Source organism: Chiloscyllium punctatum, chromosome 34 (assembly GCF_047496795.1).
Source record: "Chiloscyllium punctatum isolate Juve2018m chromosome 34, sChiPun1.3, whole genome shotgun sequence".
NCBI lineage: Eukaryota > Metazoa > Chordata > Chondrichthyes > Orectolobiformes > Hemiscylliidae > Chiloscyllium > Chiloscyllium punctatum.
In genome coordinates, this window is record NC_092772.1 from 62,400,744 (window position 1) to 62,423,513 (window position 22,770).

At 52.6% G+C, this 22,770-nt stretch overlaps 1 protein-coding gene across 1 annotated transcript in view; it reads left to right on the forward strand.

The window, feature by feature from the left end:
* LOC140458906 (rho GTPase-activating protein 33-like) overlaps positions 1 to 22,770 on the forward strand; it is a 74,836-nt gene that overhangs the window by 6,741 nt on the left and 45,325 nt on the right. Inside the window, exons 2-4 of the mRNA XM_072553656.1 lie at positions 8,245 to 8,389; positions 9,864 to 10,054; positions 10,937 to 11,082. Of these exons, the coding sequence (XP_072409757.1) occupies positions 9,963 to 10,054; positions 10,937 to 11,082 (238 nt within the window). The 5' untranslated portion in view covers positions 8,245 to 8,389; positions 9,864 to 9,962. The remainder of the gene's footprint in view (positions 1 to 8,244; positions 8,390 to 9,863; positions 10,055 to 10,936; positions 11,083 to 22,770) is intronic.

The window sequence follows — 22,770 nt, forward strand, 5'->3', positions numbered from 1 at the left end:
CTCTCTTTCTATCAGTAACTCTCTCTCTCTCCATCAGTAACTCTCACTCTCTCTCCATCAGTAACTCTCTCTCTCTACATCAGTAACTCTCTCTCTCTCTATCAGTAACTCTCTCTTTCTATCAGTAACTCTCTCTCTCTCTCTCTATCAGTAACTCTCTCTCTCTCCATCAGTAACTCTCTCTCTCCCCCCCATCAGTAACTCTGTCTCTCTCTCTCTATCAGTAACTCTCTCTCTCTCTATCAGTAACTCTCTCTCTCTATCAGTAACTCTCTCTTTCTATCAGTAACTCTCTCTCTCTCTATCAGTAACTCTCTCTCTCTCTATCAGTAACTCTCTCTTTCTATCAGTAACTCTCTCTCTCTCCATCAGTAACTCTCTCTCTCTCTCTCTATCAGTAACTCTCTCTTTCTATCAGTAACTCTCTCTCTCTCCATCAGTAACTCTCTCTCTCTCTCTCCATCAGTAACTCTCTCTCTCTCTATCAGTAACTCTCTCTTTCTATCAGTAACTCTCTCTCTCCATCAGTAACTCTCTCTCTCTCTCTCTATCAGTAACTCTCTCTCTCTCCATCAGTAACTCTCTCTCTCCCCCCCATCAGTAACTCTCTCTCTCTCTCTCTCCATCAGTAACTCTCTCTCTCTCTCTCTCCATCAGTAACTCTCTCTCTCTCTCCATCAGTGACTCTCTCTCTCTCTCTCTCTCCATCAGTAACTCTCTCTCTCTCCATCAGTAACTCTCTCTCTCTCTCTCTCCATCAGTAACTCTCTCTCTCTCTCTCAGTAACTCTCTCTCACTCTCTCTCCATCAGTAACTCTCTCTCTCTCTCTCTCCATCAGTAACTCTCTCTCTCTCTCTCCATCAGTAACTCTCTCTCTCTCTCTCTCTATCAGTAACTCTCTCTCTCTCTCTCTACATCAGTAACTCTCTATCAGTAACTCTCTCTTTCTATCAGTAACTCTCTCTCTCTACATCAGTAACTCTCTATCAGTAACTCTCTCTTTCTATCAGTAACTCTCTCTCTCTATCAGTAACTCTCTCTCTCTATCAGTAACTCTCTCTTTCTATCAGTAACTTCTCTCTCTACATCAGTAACTCTCTATCAGTAACTCTCTCTTTCTATCAGTAACTCTCTCTCTCTACATCAGTAACTCTCTATCAGTAACTCTCTCTTTCTATCAGTAACTCTCTCTCTCTACATCAGTAACTCTCTCTCTCTACATCAGTAACTCTCTCTTTCTATCAGTAACTCTCTCTCTCTACATCTGTAACTCTCTCTCTCTACATCAGTAACTCTCTCTCTCTACATCAGTAACTCTCTATCGGTAACTCTCTCTTTCTATCAGTAACTCTCTCTCTCTACATTAGTAACTCTCTATTGGTAACTCTCTCTTTCTATCAGTAACTCTCTCTCTCTCTATCAGTAACTCTCTCTTTCTATCAGTAACTCTCTCTCTCTCCATCAGTAACTCTCTCTTTCTATCAGTAACTCTCTCTCTCTACATTAGGAACTCTCTCTCTTTATCAGTAACTCTCTGCCTCCCTCTCTCGCTCTAACAGCAACTCCCTCTCTCCCTCTATCAGGAACGCTCTATCTCTCTATTGTCTTTCAGTAATTCTCTCTCTCTCTCTATTGATCAGTAACTCTATCTATGAGTGACACTCTCTCGATCAGGAACAGCCCCACCCCCCCCATCAGTAATTCTAACTCACTCTCTCTCTCATTCTATCAGTAATTCTATCACATCAGTATCACCGGTGGGGGTGGGGGTGGGGGTGGGGGTGGGGGGATGGCACAGTGGCTCAGTGGTTAGCACTGCTGTCTCACGGCCCCAGGGACCTGGGTTCGATCCCACCCTCGGGTGACTGCCTGTGTGGAGTTTGCACATTCTGGGTCTGGGTGGGTTTCCTCCCACAGTCCAGGGATGTGCAGGTTACGGTGGGTTGACCGTGGGAAATTGTCCCATAGTGTCCAGGGATGTGCAGGTTAGGGTGGGTTGGCCGTGGGAAATTGTCCCATAGTGCCCAGGGATGTGCAGGTTAGGGTGGGTTGGCCATGGGAAATTGTCCCATAGTGTCCAGGGCTGTGCAGGTTAGGGTGGGTTGACCGTGGGAAATTGTCCCATAGTGCCCAGGGATGTGCAGGTTAGGGTGGGTTGGCCGTGGGAAATTGTCCCATAGTGCCCAGGGATGTGCAGGTTAGGGTGGGTTGGCCATGGGAAATTGTCCCATAGTGTCCAGGGCTGTGCAGGTTAGGGTGGGTTGACCATGGGAAATTGTCCCATAGTGCCCAGGGATGTGCAGGTTAGGGTGGATTGGCCATGGGAAATTGTCCCATAGTGTCCAGGGATGTGCAGGTTAGGGTGGATTGGCCGTGGGAAATTGTCCCATAGTGCCCAGGGATGTGCAGGTTAGGGTGGGTTGGCCATGGGAAATTGTCCCATAGTGCCCAGGGATGTGCAGGTTAGGGTGGATTGGCCATGGGAAATTGTCCCATAGTGCCCAGGGATGTGCAGGTTAGGGTGGGTTGGCCGTGGGAAATTGTACCATAGTGCCCAGGGATGTGCAGGTTAGGGTGGATTGGCCATGGGAAATTGTCCCATAGTGCCCAGGGATGTGCAGGTTAGGGTGGGTTGGCCATGGGAAATTGTCCCATAGTGCCCAGGGATGTGTAGGTTAGGGTGGATTGGCCGTGGGAAATTGTACCATAGTGCCCAGGGATGTGCAGGTTAGGGTGGGTTGGCCATGGGAAATTGTCCCATAGTGTCCAGGGATGTGCAGGTTAGGGTGGGTTGGCCGTGGGAAATTGTCCCATAGTGCCCAGGGATGTGCAGGTTAGGGTGGGTTGGCCATGGGAAATTGTCCCATAGTGTCCAGGGCTGTGCAGGTTAGGGTGGGTTGACCGTGGGAAATTGTCCCATAGTGCCCAGGGATGTGCAGGTTAGGGTGGGTTGGCCGTGGGAAATTGTCCCATAGTGCCCAGGGATGTGCAGGTTAGGGTGGGTTGGCCATGGGAAATTGTCCCATAGTGTCCAGGGCTGTGCAGGTTAGGGTGGGTTGACCATGGGAAATTGTCCCATAGTGCCCAGGGATGTGCAGGTTAGGGTGGATTGGCCATGGGAAATTGTCCCATAGTGTCCAGGGATGTGCAGGTTAGGGTGGATTGGCCGTGGGAAATTGTCCCATAGTGCCCAGGGATGTGCAGGTTAGGGTGGGTTGGCCATGGGAAATTGTCCCATAGTGCCCAGGGATGTGCAGGTTAGGGTGGATTGGCCATGGGAAATTGTCCCATAGTGCCCAGGGATGTGCAGGTTAGGGTGGGTTGGCCGTGGGAAATTGTACCATAGTGCCCAGGGATGTGCAGGTTAGGGTGGATTGGCCATGGGAAATTGTCCCATAGTGCCCAGGGATGTGCAGGTTAGGGTGGGTTGGCCATGGGAAATTGTCCCATAGTGCCCAGGGATGTGTAGGTTAGGGTGGATTGGCCGTGGGAAATTGTACCATAGTGCCCAGGGATGTGCAGGTTAGGGTGGGTTGGCCATGGGAAATTGTCCCATAGTGCCCAGGGATGTGCAGGTTAGGGTGGGTTGGCCGTGGGAAATTGTACCATAGTGCCCAGGGATGTGCAGGTTAGGGTGGGTTGGCCATGGGAAATTGTCCCATAGTGCCCAGGGATGTGTAGGTTAGGGTGGATTGGCCGTGGGAAATTGTACCATAGTGCCCAGGGATGTGCAGGTTAGGGTGGATTGGCCATGGGAAATTGTCCCATAGTGCCCAGGGATGTGCAGTTAGGGTGGATTGGCCGTGGGAAATTGTACCATAGTGCCCAGGGATGTACAGGTTAGGGTGGATTGGCCATGGGAAATTGTCCCATAGTGCCCAGGGATGTGCAGGTTAGGGTGGATTGGCCATGGGAAATTGTACCATAGTGCCCAGGGATGTGTAGGTTAGGGTGGATTGGCCATGGGAAATTGTCCCATAGTGCCCAGGGATGTGTAGGTTAGGGTGGATTGGCCATGGGAAATTGTCCCATAGTGCCCAGGGATGTACAGGTTAGGGTGGATTGGCCATGGGAAATTGTCCCATAGTGTCCAGGGATGTACAGGTTAGGGTGGGTTGGCCATGGGAAATTGTCCCATAGTGTCCAGGGATGTACAGGTTAGGGTGGGTTGGCCATGGGAAATTGTCCCATAGTGTCCAGCGATGTACAGGTTAGGGTGGGTTGGCCATGGGAAATTGTCACATAGTGCCCAGGGATGTGCAGTTAGGGTGGATTGGCCGTGGGAAATTGTACCATAGTGCCCAGGGATGTGCAGGTTAGGGTGGATTGGCCATGGGAAATTGTACCATAGTGCCCAGGGATGTGTAGGTTAGGGTGGATTGGCCATGGGAAATTGTCCCATAGTGCCCAGGGATGTGTAGGTTAGGGTGGATTGGCCATGGGAAATTGTACCATAGTGCCCAGGGATGTGTAGGTTAGGGTGGATTGGCCATGGGAAATTGTCCCATAGTGCCCAGGGATGTGTAGGTTAGTGTGGGTTGGCGATGGGAAATTGTCCCATAGTGTCCAGGGATGTGCAGGTTAGGGTGGATTGGCCATGGGAAATTGTCCCATAGTGCCCAGGGATGTACAGGTTAGGGTGGGTTGGCCGTGGGAAATTGTCCCATAGTGCCCAGGGATGTACAGGTTAGGGTGGATTGGCCGTGGGGAAATTGTCCCATAGTGTCCAGGGACGTGCAGGTTAGGGTGGTTTGGCCATGGGAAATTGTCCCATCGTGCCCAGGGATGTACAGGTTAGGGTGGGTTGGCCGGGGGAAATTGTCCCATAGTGCCCAGGGATGTGCAGGTTAGGGTGGATTGGCCATGGGAAATTGTCCCATAGTGCCCAGGGATGTGCAGGTTAGGGTGGATTGGCCATGGGAAATTGTCCCATAGTGTCCAGGGATGTGCAGGTTAGGGTGGATTGGCCATGGGAAATTGTCCCATAGTGCCCAGGGATGTGCAGGTTAGGGTGGATTGGCCATGGGAAATTGTCCCATAGTGTCCAGGGATGTGCAGGTTAGGGTGGATTGGCCATGGGAAATTGTCCCATAGTGTCCAGGGATGTGCAGGTTAGGGTGGATTGGCCATGGGAAATTGTACCATAGTGTCCAGGGATGTGCAGGTTAGGGTGGGTTGACCGTGGGAAATTGTCCCATAGTGCCCAGGGATGTGCAGGTTAGGGTGGATTGGCCATGGGAAATTGTCCCATAGTGCCCAGGGATGTGCAGGTTAGGGTGGGTTGGCCATGGGAAATTGTCCCATAGTGTCCAGGGATGTGCAGGTTAGGGTGGGTTGGCCATGGGAAATTGTCCCATAGTGCCCAGGGATGTGCAGGTTAGGGTGGATTGGCCGTGGGAAATTGTCCCATAGTGCCCAGGGATGTGCAGGTTAGGGTGGGTTGGCCCTGGGAAATTGTCCCATAGTGCCCAGGGATGTGCAGGTTAGGGTGGATTGGCCATGGGAAATTGTCCCATAGTGCCCAGGGATGTGCAGGTTAGGGTGGGTTGGCCGTGGGAAATTGTACCATAGTGCCCAGGGATGTGCAGGTTAGGGTGGATTGGCCATGGGAAATTGTCCCATAGTGCCCAGGGATGTGCAGGTTAGGGTGGGTTGGCCATGGGAAATTGTCCCATAGTGCCCAGGGATGTGTAGGTTAGGGTGGATTGGCCGTGGGAAATTGTACCATAGTGCCCAGGGATGTGCAGGTTAGGGTGGGTTGGCCATGGGAAATTGTCCCATAGTGCCCAGGGATGTGCAGGTTAGGGTGGGTTGGCCGTGGGAAATTGTACCATAGTGCCCAGGGATGTGCAGGTTAGGGTGGGTTGGCCATGGGAAATTGTCCCATAGTGCCCAGGGATGTGTAGGTTAGGGTGGATTGGCCGTGGGAAATTGTACCATAGTGCCCAGGGATGTGCAGGTTAGGGTGGATTGGCCATGGGAAATTGTCCCATAGTGCCCAGGGATGTGCAGTTAGGGTGGATTGGCCGTGGGAAATTGTACCATAGTGCCCAGGGATGTACAGGTTAGGGTGGATTGGCCATGGGAAATTGTCCCATAGTGCCCAGGGATGTGCAGGTTAGGGCGGATTGGCCATGGGAAATTGTACCATAGTGCCCAGGGATGTGTAGGTTAGGGTGGATTGGCCATGGGAAATTGTCCCATAGTGCCCAGGGATGTGTAGGTTAGGGTGGATTGGCCATGGGAAATTGTCCCATAGTGCCCAGGGATGTACAGGTTAGGGTGGATTGGCCATGGGAAATTGTCCCATAGTGTCCAGGGATGTACAGGTTAGGGTGGGTTGGCCATGGGAAATTGTCCCATAGTGTCCAGGGATGTACAGGTTAGGGTGGGTTGGCCATGGGAAATTGTCCCATAGTGTCCAGCGATGTACAGGTTAGGGTGGGTTGGCCATGGGAAATTGTCACATAGTGCCCAGGGATGTGCAGTTAGGGTGGATTGGCCGTGGGAAATTGTACCATAGTGCCCAGGGATGTGCAGGTTAGGGTGGATTGGCCATGGGAAATTGTACCATAGTGCCCAGGGATGTGTAGGTTAGGGTGGATTGGCCATGGGAAATTGTCCCATAGTGCCCAGGGATGTGTAGGTTAGGGTGGATTGGCCATGGGAAATTGTACCATCGTGCCCAGGGATGTGTAGGTTAGGGTGGATTGGCCATGGGAAATTGTCCCATAGTGCCCAGGGATGTGTAGGTTAGGGTGGGTTGGCGATGGGAAATTGTCCCATAGTGTCCCAGGGATGTGCAGGTTAGGGTGGATTGGCCATGGGAAATTGTCCCATAGTGCCCAGGGATGTACAGGTTAGGGTGGGTTGGCCGTGGGAAATTGTCCCATAGTGCCCAGGGATGTACAGGTTAGGGTGGATTGGCCGTGGGAAATTGTCCCATAGTGTCCAGGGACGTGCAGGTTAGGGTGGTTTGGCCATGGGAAATTGTCCCATCGTGCCCAGGGATGTACAGGTTAGGGTGGGTTGGCCGGGGGAAATTGTCCCATAGTGCCCAGGGATGTGCAGGTTAGGGTGGATTGGCCATGGGAAAATTGTCCCATAGTGTCCAGGGATGTGCAGGTTTAGGGTGGATTGGCCATGGGAAATTGTCCCATAGTGTCCAGGGATGTGCAGGGTTAGGGTGGATTGGCCATGGGAAATTGTCCCATAGTGCCCAGGGATGTGCAGGTTAGGGTGGATTGGCCATGGGAAATTGTCCATAGTGTCCAGGATGTGCAGGTTAGGGTGGATTGGCATGGGAAATTGTCCCATAGTGTCCAGGGATGTGCAGGTTAGGGTGGATTGGCCATGGGAAATTGTACCATAGTGTCCAGGGATGTGCAGGTTAGGGTGGGTTGACCGTGGGAAATTGTCCCATAGTGTCCAGGGATGTGCAGGTTAGGGTGGGTTGACCGTGGGAAATTGTCCCATAGTGTCCAGGGATGTGCAGGTTAGGGTGGGTTGACCGTGGGAAATTGTCCCATAGTGCCCAGGGATGTGCAGGTTAGGGTGGGTTGACCGTGGGAAATTGTCCCATAGTGTCCAGGGATGTACAGGTTAGGGTGGGTTGGCCATGGGAAATTGTCCCATAGTGTCCAGGGATGTGCAGGTTAGGGTGGATTGACCATGGAAATTGTCCCATAGTGTCCAGGGATGTGCAGGTTAGGGTGGATTGGCCATGGGAAATTGTCCCATAGTGTCCAGGATGTGCAGGTTAGGGTGGATTGGCCATGGGAAAATTGTACCATAGTGTCCAGGGATGTGCAGGTTAGGGTGGGTTGACCGTGGGAAATTGTCCCATAGTGTCCAGGGATGTGCAGGTTAGGGTGGGTTGACCGTGGGAAAATTGTCCCATAGTGTCCAGGGATGTGCAGGTTAGGGTGGGTTGACCGTGGGAAATTGTCCCATAGTGCCCAGGGATGTGCAGGTTAGGGTGGGTTGACCGTGGGAAATTGTCCATAGTGTCCAGGGATGTACAGGTTAGGGTGGGTTGGCCATGGGAAATTGTCCCTAGTGTCCAGGGATGTGCAGGTTAGGGTGGATTGACCATGGGAAATTGTCCCATAGTGCCCAGGGATGTGTAGGTTAGGGTGGGGCTGGCCATGGGAAATTGTCCCATAGTGCCCAGGGATGTGTAGGTTAGGGTGGGCTGGCCATGGGAAATTGTCCATGTGTAACCCTCTCTCTCTTTCCTTCAGGCTTCAGTTTGATTCGGATCAGATTCCAGATTTGAGGAAGGGGATTTATCTGCAGGATATTCACTGTGTGAGCTCACTCTGCAAGCTGTATTTTCGAGAGTTACCAAACCCACTGCTCACCTACCAGCTGTACGATCCCTTTGCGGTTGAGACCCTCACAGAGCACCCCCATATTCTCATCACTCCCCCCCACCCCTCACCCTCACCCCCTCAATATCCCCCTAACCCCCCTCACCCACACCCACAACCTCACCCCCTCAAATCCTCCACTCTCCTCAATCTCATCCCCTCACACCTCAGCCCCTCACCCCCTCAATATCCCCTTATTCTCATCCCCTTAACCCCCCTCACCCTCACCCCTTCAATATCCTCCACTCCCCTCAACCTCATCCCCTGAATCCCCTTACCCTCACCATCAGCCACAACCTCACCCCTCACCCCCCTCAATATCCCCCACTCCCCTCATTCTGATCCCCTTAACCCCCTCACCCTTACTGTCCTCAACCCTCACCCCCTCACCCAAACACTCACCCTTACTCCCCTCATTGATTGGGTGTCTGGACTGTCCCTTAGGGGGGTGGGTCTCTCTCTGGGTCATGTGTCTGGGCTCTGTCTGGGTCGTGTGTCTGGGCTCTGTCTGGATCATGTGTCTTAGGTGTGTGTCTGGGCCATGTGTCTGGGCTCTGTCTGGGCTCTGTCTGGGTCGTGTGTCTGGGCTCTGTCTGGGTCATGTGTCTGGGCTCTGTCTGGGTCATGTGTCTGGGGTGTGTGTCTGGGCCATGTGTCTGGCTCTGTCTGGATCATGTGTCTGGTCTCTGTCTGGGTCATGTGTCTGGGCTCTGTCTGGGTCATGTGTCTGGGCTCTGTCTGGGTCATGTGTCTGGGGTGTGTGTCTGGGCCATGTGTCTGGGCTCTGTCTGGATCATGTGTCTGGTTCTCTGTCTGGGTCATGTGTCTGGGCTCTGTCTGGGTCATGTGTCTGGGGTGTGTGTCTGGGCCATCTGTCTGGGCTCTGTCTGGGTCATGTGTCTGGGCTCTGTCTGGGTTATGTGTCTGGCTCTGTCTGGGTCATGTGTCTGGGCTCTGTCTGGGTTATGTGTCTGGGGCTCTGTCTGGGTCATGTCCCCTCTGTCTGGTCTCTCTGTCTGGTCCCTCTGCCTGGTCCCTCTGTCTGGTCCCTCTGTCTGGTCCCTCTGTCTGGTCCCTCTGTCTGGTCCCTCTGTCTGGTCTCTCTGTCTGGTCTCTCTGTCTGGTCCCTCTGTCTGGTCCCTCTGTCTGGCCCCTCTGTCTGGTCCCTCTGTCTGGTCTCTCTGTCTGGTCTCCCTGTCTGGTCTCCCTGTCTGGTCTCTCTGTCTGGTCCTCTGTCTGGCCCCTCTGTCTGGCCCCTCTGTCTGGTCTCTCTGTCTGGTCTCTCTGTCTGGTCTCCCTGTCTGGTCTCCCTGTGTGGCCCCTCTGTCTGTCTCTCTGTCTGGTCTCTCTGTCTGGTCTCTCTGCCTGGTCCCTCTGTCTGGTCCCTCTGTCTGGTCTCTCTGTCTGGCCCCTCTGTCTGGCCCCTCTGCCTGTCTGTCTGATTCCCCCCCCCCCCGTACCTCACTCTGCCTGTTGCTGATCTTTTTCAGGACGCTGTGTGCTCACAGACAGTCGATGAGAGGCTCCTGAATGTTCACAATGTGATCCAGCAGTTGCCCCCTCCCCATTACCGGACCCTCCACTTCCTGATGAGACATCTCGGGCGCTTGGCACAGCACAGCTCAGTTACCAACATGCACATCAAAAACCTGGCGATAGTGTGGGCACCCAACCTCCTCCGGTGAGACATACAGCACCACTCCGATACGTTCCGGGGGGGGGGGGGGGGGGGGGGGAGAGAGAGGGGGGTGGGGGGGAGAGGGGGGGAGAGGGGGAGAGAGGGGGGGAGAGAGAGAGAGGGGTGGAGGGGGAGAGAGAGGGGGAGAGAGAGAGGGGGAGCAGAGGGGGAGAGAGAGAGAGGGAGGGGGGGAGAGAGAGAGGGGGGGGGAGAGAGAGAGGGGGGGAGAGAGAGGGGGGGGGAGAGACAGAGAGAGAGAGAGACAGAGAGAGGGGGGGGAGAGAGAGACAGAGAGAGGGGGAGAGAGAGAGAGACAGAGAGAGAGGGGGAGAGAGAGAGACAAAGACAGAGGGGGAGAGAGAGAGACAGAGAGAGGGGGGAGAGAGAGAGACAGAGAGAGGGGGAGAGAGAGGGAGAGAGAGAGACAGAGAGAGGGGGGAGAGAGAGAGACAGAGAGAGGGGGAGAGAGAGAGACAAAGACAGAGGGGGAGAGAGAGGAGAGAGAGAGAGACCAGAGAGAGGGGGAGAGAGAGAGAGAGACAGAGAGAGGGGGGAGAGAGAGAGGGGGGAGAGAGAGAGAGGGGGGGGGAGGAGAGAGAGAGAGAGCAGAGACAGAAAGAAAGAGAGTCGGTGGTAGGGTGAGACAGACAGACAGAGACACAGAGAGAGAGAGAGAGAGCGTGAGACAGACAGAGAGAGGGGGAGCGAGAGTGTGTAATGGGGGATTTGGGCTCAGCCTTGATCTCCTGTGGTAACCCTGGGGAGACAGAGGGGTTCCTGAGGGGGGAGTACACATCCAGGGGAGCCTTCCCTGTGACAGGGGGAAGGTGATCGGCAGAACGGAGGGATTTATTTGACCCTGACTGTGTTCCTCTCTGCCTGCAGCTCCAAGGAGATTGAGTCGGTGGGATTTACCGGGACGGACGCGTTCCAGGAAGTGCGGATTCAGTCCATCGTGGTCGAATTCCTCCTTCGGCACGTGGATATCCTCTTCAGTGACACCTTCAGCTCTGCAGGGAAGGAGAGCTCTGGTAAGGGACTGGCACACTCACACGGCAACACACGCAGCAGCCTCCTGTCCCTCTGTAACAGGCTGGGGGAGGAGGAGGAGGGGGCTGAATGGTCTCCTGTCCCTCTGTAACAGGCTGGGGGAGGAGGGGGCTGAATGGCCTCCTGTCCCTCTGTAACAGGCTGGGGGAGGAGGGGGCTGAATGGCCTCCTGTCCCTCTGTAACAGGCTGGAGGATGGAGGGGCTGAATGGCCTCCTGTCCCTCTGTAACAGGCTGGGGGAGGAGGAGGGGGCTGAATGGCCTCCTGTTCCTGTGTAACAGGCTGGAGGAGAGGAGCTGAATGGCCTCCTGTCCCTCTGTAACAGGCTGGGGGAGGGAGGGGCTGAATGGCCTCCTGTCCCTCTGTAACAGGCTGGGGGAGGGAGGGGCTGAATGGCCTCCTGTCCCTCTGTAACAGGCTGGGGGATGAAGGGGCTGAATGGCCTCCTGTCCCTCTGTAACAGGCTGGGGGATGAAGGGGCTGAATGGCCTCCTGTCCCTCTGTAACAGGCTGGGGGATGAAGGGGCTGAATGGCCTCCTGTTCCTGTGTAACAGGCAGGAGGAGAAGGGGCTGAATGGTCTCCTGTTCCTATGTAACAGGCTGGGGGAGGAGGGGCTGAATGGCCTCCTGTCCCTCTGTAACAGGCTGGAGGATGGAGGGGCTGAATGGCCTCCTGTCCCTCTGTAACAGGCTGGGGGAGGGAGGGGCTGAATGGCCTCCTGTCCCTCTGTAACAGGCTGGAGGATGGAGGGGCTGAATGGCCTCCTGTTCCTGTGTAACAGGCTGGGGGAGGAGGGGCTGAATGGCCTCCTGTTCCTATGTAACAGGCTGGAGGAGGAGGGGCTGAATGGCCTCCTGTCCCTCTGTAACAGGCTGGAGGAGGAGGGGCTGAATGGCCTCCTGTTCCTGTGTAACAGGCTGGAGGAGGAGGGGCTGAATGGCCTCCTGTCCCTGTGTAACAGGCTGGAGGAGGAGGGGCTGAATGGCCTCCTGTCCCTGTGTAACAGGCTGGAGGAGGAGGGGCTGAATGGCCTCCTGTCCCTGTGTAACAGGCTGGAGGAGGAGGGGGCTGAACGGCCTCCTGTTCCTGTGTAACAGGCTAGAGGAGGAGGGGCTGAATGGCCTCCTGTCCCTGTGTAACAGGCTGCAGGAGGAGGGGCTGAACGGCCTCCTGTCCCTGTGTAACAGGCTGGAGGAGGAGGGGCTGAATGGCCTCCTGTCCCTGTGTAACAGGCAGGAGGAGGAGGGGCTGAATGGCCTCCTGTTCCTGTGTAACATGCTGGAGGAGGAGGGGCTGAACGGCCTCCTGTCCCTGTGTAACAGGCTGGAGGAGGAGGGGCTGAATGGCCTCCTGTCCCTGTGTGACAGGCTGGAGGAGGAGCGGCTGAACGGCCTCCTGTCCCTGTGTAACAGGCTGGAGGAGGAGGGGCTGAATGGCCTCCTGTCCCTGTGTGACAGGCTGGGGGAGGAGGGGCTGAATGGCCTCCTGTCCCTGTGTAACAGGCTGGAGGATGGAGGGGCTGAATGGCCTCCTGTCCCTGTGTAATGGTGAACTGTAAGGGTTGACAGCAGCCAATTATTCCATGATGTGTTTAGTCTGATCAGGGAGGGGGACCTAAGGGTGGGTGGGGAAAGAGTTGTACCATCCCTCACCCAATCTCTCTCCCACAGACACACACCCCACACGCACACACACAGACCAACTCATACACACAGACATAGACACACAGACCAACTCTCACACACACACAGACCAACTCTCCCACACACACAGACCAACTCATACACACTCTCACACACAGACATAGACACACAGACCAACTCTCACACACACACAGACCAACTCTCTCACACACACAGACCAACTCTCCCACACACACAGACCAACTCATACACACTCTCACACACAGACATAGACACACAGACCAACTCTCACACACACACAGACCAACTCTCACACACACAGACCAACTCTCACACACACACAGACCAACTCTCACACACACACAGACCAACTCTCACACACACACAGACCAACTCTCACACACAGACAGACCAACTCTCACACACAGACCAACTCTCACACACAGACAGACCAACTCTCACACACAGACAGACCAACTCTCACACACACACAGACCAACTCTCACACACACACAGACCAACTCTCACACACAGACACACACACACAGACCAACTCTCACACACAGACAGACCAACTCTCACACACACACAGACCAACTCTCACACACAGACACACACACACAGACCAACTCTCACACACAGACAGACCAACTCTCACACACACACAGACCAACTCTCACACACAGACACATACACACAGACCAACTCTCACACACAGACACACACACACAGACCAACTCTCACACACACACAGACCAACTCTCACACACAGACACACACACACAGACCAACTCTCACACACACACAGACCAACTCTCTCACACAGACACAGGCACACACAGACCAACTCTCACACACACACAGACCAACTCTCACACACAGACACACACACACAGACCAACTCTCACACACAGACCAACTCTCACACACAGACAGACCAACTCTCACACACAGACAGACCAACTCTCACACACACACAGACCAACTCTCACACACACACAGACCAACTCTCACACACAGACACACACACACAGACCAACTCTCACACACAGACAGACCAACTCTCACACACACACAGACCAACTCTCACACACACACAGACCAACTCTCACACACACACAGACCAACTCTCACACACAGACACACACACACAGACCAACTCTCACACACAGACAGACCAACTCTCACACACACACAGACCAACTCTCACACACAGACACATACACACAGACCAACTCTCACACACAGACACACACACACAGACCAACTCTCACACACACACAGACCAACTCTCACACACAGACACACACACACAGACCAACTCTCACACACACACAGACCAACTCTCTCACACAGACACAGGCACACACAGACCAACTCTCACACACACACAGACCAACTCTCACACACAGACACACACACACAGACCAACTCTCACACACACAGACCAACTCTCACACACAGACACACACACACAGACCAACTCTCACACACACACAGACCAACTCTCACACACAGACACACACACACAGACCAACTCTCACACACACACAGACCAACTCTCACACACAGACACACACACACAGACCAACTCATACACACTCTCACACACAGACATAGACACACAGACCAACTCTCACACACAGACATAGACACACAGACCAACTCTCACACACACACAGACCAACTCTCACACACACACAGACCAACTCTCACACACAGACACACACACACAGACCAACTCTCACACACACACAGACCAACTCTCACACACAGACATAGACACACAGACCAACTCTCACACACACACAGACCAACTCTCACACACACACAGACCAACTCTCACACACAGACACACACACACAGACCAACTCTCACACACACACAGACCAACTCTCACACACACACAGACCAACTCTCACACACAGACACACACACACAGACCAACTCTCACACACACACAGACCAACTCTCACACACAGACACACACACACAGACCAACTCTCACACACAGACACACACACACAGACCAACTCTCACACACACACAGACCAACTCTCACACACAGACACACACACACAGACCAACTCTCACACACACACAGACCAACTCTCACACACACAGAGACCAACTCTCACACACAGACACACACACACAGACCAACTCTCACACACAGACAGACCAACTCTCACACACAGACACACACACACAGACCAACTCTCACACACACACAGACCAACTCGCACACACAGACACACACACACAGACCAACTCTCACACACACACAGACCAACTCTCACACACACACAGACCAACTCTCACACACAGACATAGACACACAGACCAACTCTCACACACACACAGACTAACTCTCACACACAGACACACACACACAGACCAACTCTCACACACACACAGACCAACTCTCACACACAGACACACACACACAGACCAACTCTCACACACACACAGACCAACTCTCACACACACACAGACCAACTCTCACACACAGACACACACACACAGACCAACTCTCACACACACACAGACCAACTCTCACACACAGACACACACACACAGACCAACTCTCACACACACACAGACCAACTCTCACACACACACAGACCAACTCTCACACACAGACATAGACACACAGACCAACTCTCACACACAGACAGACCAACTCTCACACACACACAGACCAACTCTCACACACAGACAGACCAACTCTCACACACACACAGACCAACTCTCACACACAGACACACACACACAGACCAACTCTCACACACACACAGACCAACTCTCACACACACACAGACCAACTCTCACACACAGACACACAGACCAACTCTCACACACAGACACACACACACAGACCAACTCTCACACACAGACACAGGCACACACAGACCAACTCTCACACACACACAGACCAACTCTCACACACACACAGACCAACTCTCACACACACACAGACCAACTCTCACACACAGACATAGACACACAGACCAACTCTCACACACACACAGACCAACTCTCACACACACACAGACCAACTCTCACACACACACAGACCAACTCTCACACACAGACAGACCAACTCTCACACACAGACACACACACACAGACCAACTCTCACACACACACAGACCAACTCTCACACACACACAGACCAACTCTCACACACAGACACACACACACAGACCAACTCTCACACACACACAGACCAACTCTCACACACACACAGACCAACTCTCTCACACAGACACATACACACAGACCCACTCTCACACACACACAGACCAACTCTCTCACACAGACACATACACACAGACCCACTCTCTCACACACACAGACCAACTCTCACACACAGACACAGGCACACACAGACCAACTCTCACACACACACCGACCAACTCTCACACACAGACACAGGCACACACAGACCAACTCTCACACACACACAGACCAACTCTCACACACAGACACACACACACAGACCAACTCTCACACACACACAGACCAACTCTCACACACACACAGACCAACTCTCACACACAGACACAGGCACACACAGACCAACTCTCACACACACACAGACCAACTCTCACACACACACAGACCAACTCTCACACACAGACATAGACACACAGACCAACTCTCACACACACACAGACCAACTCTCACACACACACAGACCAACTCTCACACACAGACAGACCAACTCTCACACACACACAGACCAACTCTCACACACACACAGACCAACTCTCACACACAGACACACACACACAGACCAACTCTCACACACACACAGACCAACTCTCACACACAGACACACACACACAGACCAACTCTCACACACACACAGACCAACTCTCACACACACACAGACCAACTCTCACACACACACAGACCAACTCTCACACACAGACATAGACACACAGACCAACTCTCACACACACACAGACCAACTCTCACACACACACAGACCAACTCTCACACACAGACACACACACACAGACCAACTCTCACACACACACAGACCAACTCTCACACACACACAGACCAACTCTCACACACACACAGACCAACTCTCACACACAGACATAGACACACAGACCAACTCTCACACACAGACAGACCAACTCTCACACACACACAGACCAACTCTCACACACAGACACACACACACAGACCAACTCTCACACACACAGACCAACTCTCACACACACACAGACCAACTCTCACACACAGACACACACACACAGACCAACTCTCACACACAGACAGACCAACTCTCACACACAGACACACACACACAGACCAACTCTCACACACACACAGACCAACTCTCACACACAGACACACACACACAGACCAACTCTCACACACACAGACCAACTCTCACACACACACAGACCAACTCTCACACACAGACACACACACACAGACCAACTCTCACACACACACAGACCAACTCTCACACACAGACACACACACACAGACCAACTCTCACACACACACAGACCAACTCTCACACACACACAGACCAACTCTCACACACAGACATAGACACACAGACCAACTCTCACAGACACACAGACCAACTCTCACACACAGACACACACACACAGACCAACTCTCACACACACACAGACCAACTCTCACACACAGACACACACACACAGACCAACTCTCACACACACACAGACCAACTCTCACACACACACAGACCAACTCTCACACACAGACAGACCAACTCTCACACACACACAGACCAACTCTCACACACAGACACACACACACAGACCAACTCTCACACACACACAGACCAACTCTCACACACAGACACACACACACAGACCAACTCTCACACACACACAGAACAACTCTCACACACACACAGACCAACTCTCACACACACACAGACCAACTCTCACACACACACAGACCAACTCTCACACACACACAGAACAACTCTCACACACACACAGACCAACTCTCACACACACACAGACCAACTCTCACACACACACAGAACAACTCTCACACACACACAGACCAACTCTCACACACACACAGACCAACTCTCACACACAGACACACACACACAGACCAACTCTCACACACACACAGACCAACTCTCACGCACAGACACACACACACAGACCAACTCTCACACACACACAGAACAACTCTCACACACACACAGACCAACTCTCACACACACACAGACCAACTCTCACACACAGACATAGACACACAGACCAACTCTCACACACACACAGACCAACTCTCACACACAGACAGACCAACTCTCACACACACACAGACCAACTCTCACACACAGACACACACACACAGACCAACTCTCACACACACGCAGACCAACTCTCACACACAGACACACACACAGACCAACTCTCACACACACACAGACCAACTCTCACACACAGACATAGACACACAGACCAACTCTCACACACACACAGACCAACTCTCACACACAGACAGACCAACTCTCACACACAGACAGACCAACTCTCACACACAGACACACACACACAGACCAACTCTCACACACACACAGACCAACTCTCTCACACAGACACACACACACACAGACCAACTCTCACACACACACAGACCAACTCTCACACACAGACACACACACACAGACCAACTCTCACACACACATGGACCAACTCTCACACACAGACACACACACACACAGACCAACTCTCACACACACACAGACCAACTCTCACACACAGACACACACACACAGACCAACTCTCACACACACACAGACCAACTCTCACACACAGACACACACACACAGACCAACTCTCACACACAGACACAGGCACACACAGACCAACTCTCACACACACACAGACCAACTCTCACACACACACAGACCAACTCTCACACACAGACACAGGCACACACAGACCAACTCTCACACACACACAGACCAACTCTCACACACACACAGACCAACTCTCACACACAGACAGACCAAATCTCACACACAGACAGACCAACTCTCACACACAGACACACACACACAGACCAACTCTCACACACACACAGACCAACTCTCTCACACAGACACACACACACACAGACCAACTCTCACACACACACAGACCAACTCTCACACACAGACACACACACACAGACCAACTCTCACACACACACAGACCAACTCTCACACACAGACACACACACACAGACCAACTCTCACACACAGACACAGGCACACACAGACCAACTCTCACACACACACAGACCAACTCTCACACACACACAGACCAACTCTCACACACAGACATAGACACACAGACCAACTCTCTCACACACACACAGACCAACTCTCACACACACACAGACCAACTCTCACACACAGACACACACACACAGACCAACTCTCACACACACACAGACCAACTCTCACACACAGACACACACACACAGACCAACTCTCACACACACAGACCAACTCTCACACACAGACACACACACACAGACCAACTCTCACACACTCACAGACCAACTCTCACACACACACAGACCAACTCTCACACACAGACACACACACACAGACCAACTCTCACACACAGACACAGGCACACACAGACCAACTCTCACACACACACAGACCAACTCTCACACACACACACAGACCAACTCTCACACACAGACATAGACACACAGACCAACTCTCACACACACACAGACCAACTCTCACACACACACAGACCAACTCTCACACACAGACAGACCAACTCTCACACACACACAGACCAACTCTCACACACAGACACACACACACAGACCAACTCTCACACACACACAGACCAACTCTCACACACACACATACCAACTCTCACACACAGACACACAGACCAACTCTCACACACACACAGACCAACTCTCACACACACACAGACCAACTCTCACACACAGACACACACACACAGACCAACTCTCACACACACACACACCAACTCTCACACACACACAGACCAACTCTCACACACAGACACAGGCACACACAGACCAACTCTCACACACACACAGACCAACTCTCACACACAGACACAGGCACACACAGACCAACTCTCACACACACACAGACCAACTCTCACACACAGACACACACACACAGACCAACTCTCACACACACACAGACCAACTCTCACACACAGACACACACACACACAGACCAACTCTCACACACACACAGACCAACTCTCACACACACACAGACCAACTCTCACACTCAGACACAGGCACACACAGACCAACTCTCACACACACACAGACCAACTCTCACACACACACAGACCAACTCTCACACACAGACATAGACACACAGACCAACTCTCACACACACACAGACCAACTCTCACACACACACAGACCAACTCTCAAACACACGCAGACCAACTCTCACACACAGACACAGGCACACACAGACCAACTCTCACACACACACAGACCAACTCTCACACACACACAGACCAACTCTCACACACAGACACACACACACAGACCAACTCTCACACACACACAGACCAACTCTCACACACAGACACACACACACAGACCAACTCTCACACACAGACACATACACACAGACCAACTCTCACACACAGACACACACACACAGACCAACTCTCACACACACACAGACCAACTCTCACACACAGACACACACACACAGACCAACTCTCACACACAGACACATACACACAGACCAACTCTCACACACAGACACATACACACAGACCAACTCTCACACACACACAGACCAACTCTCACACACAGACACAGGCACACAGACCAACTCTCACACACACACAGACCAACTCTCACACACACACAGACCAACTCTCACACACAGACACACACACACAGACCAACTCTCACACACAGACACACACACACAGACCAACTCTCTCACACACACAGACCAACTCTCACACACAGACACACACACACAGACCAACTCTCACACACACACAGACCAACTCTCACACACAGACACACACACACATACCAACTCTCACACACACACAGACCAACTCTCACACACAGACACACACACATAGACCAACTCTCACACACACACAGACCAACTCTCACACACAGACAGACCAACTCTCACACACAGACACACACACACAGACCAACTCTCACACACACACAGTCCAACTCTCACACACACACAGACCAACTCTCTCACACAGACACATACACACAGACCAACTCTCACACACACACAGACCAACTCTCTCACACAGACACAGGTACACACAGACCAACTCTCACAAACACACAGACCAACTCTCACACACAGACACACACACACAGACCAACTCTCACACACACACAGACCAACTCTCTCACACAGACACAGGCACACACAGACCAACTCTCACACACAGACACACACACACAGACCAACTCTCACACACAGACACACACACACAGACCAACTCACACACAGACACAGGCACACACAGACCAACTCTCACACACAGACACAGGCACACACAGACCAACTCTCACACACAGACACACACACACAGACCAACTCTCACACACAGACACACACACACAGACCAACTCTCACACACACAGTCCAACTCTCACACACACACAGACCAACTCTCTCACACAGACACAGGCACACACAGACCAACTCTCACACACACACAGACCAACTCTCACACACAGACAGACCAACTCTCACACACAGACACACACACACAGACCAACTCTCACACACACACAGACCAACTCTCACACACAGACACAGGCACACACAGACCAACTCTCTAACACACACAGACCAACTCTCTAACACACACAGACCAACTCTCACACACAGACAGACCAACTCTCACACACAGACACACACACACAGACCAACTCTCACACACACACAGACCAACTCTCACACACAGACACAGGCACACACAGACCAACTCTCTAACACACACAGACCAACTCTCTAACACACACAGACCAACTCTCACACACAGACACACACACACAGACCAACTCTCACACACAGACAGACCAACTCTCACACACAGACACACACACACAGACCAACTCTCACACACAGACACATACACACAGACCAACTCTCACACACAGACACACACACACAGACCAACTCTCACACACAGACACAGGCACACACAGACCAACTCTCACACACACACAGACCAACTCTCACACACAGACACAGGCACACACAGACCAACTCTCTCACACAGACACAGGCACACACAGACCAACTCTCTCACACACACAGACCAACTCTCACACACAGACACATACACACAGACCAACTCTCACACACAGACACATACACACAGACCAACTCTCACACACACACAGACCAACTCTCACACACAGACACAGGCACACAGACCAACTCTCACACACACACAGACCAACTCTCACACACACACAGACCAACTCTCAGACACACACAGACCAACTCTCACACACAGACACACACACACAGACCAACTCTCACACACAGACACACACACACAGACCAACTCTCTCACACACACAGACCAACTCTCACACACAGACACACACACACAGACCAACTCTCACACACACACAGACCAACTCTCACACACAGACACACACACACAGACCAACTCTCACACACAGACAGACCAACTCTCACACACAGACACACACACACAGACCAACTCTCACACACACACAGTCCAACTCTCACACACACACAGACCAACTCTCTCACACAGACACATACACACAGACCAACTCTCACACACACACAGACCAACTCTCTCACACAGACACAGGTACACACAGACCAACTCTCACAAACACACAGACCAACTCTCACACACAGACACACACACACAGACCAACTCTCACACACACACAGACCAACTCTCTCACACAGACACAGGCACACACAGACCAACTCTCACACACAGACACACACACACAG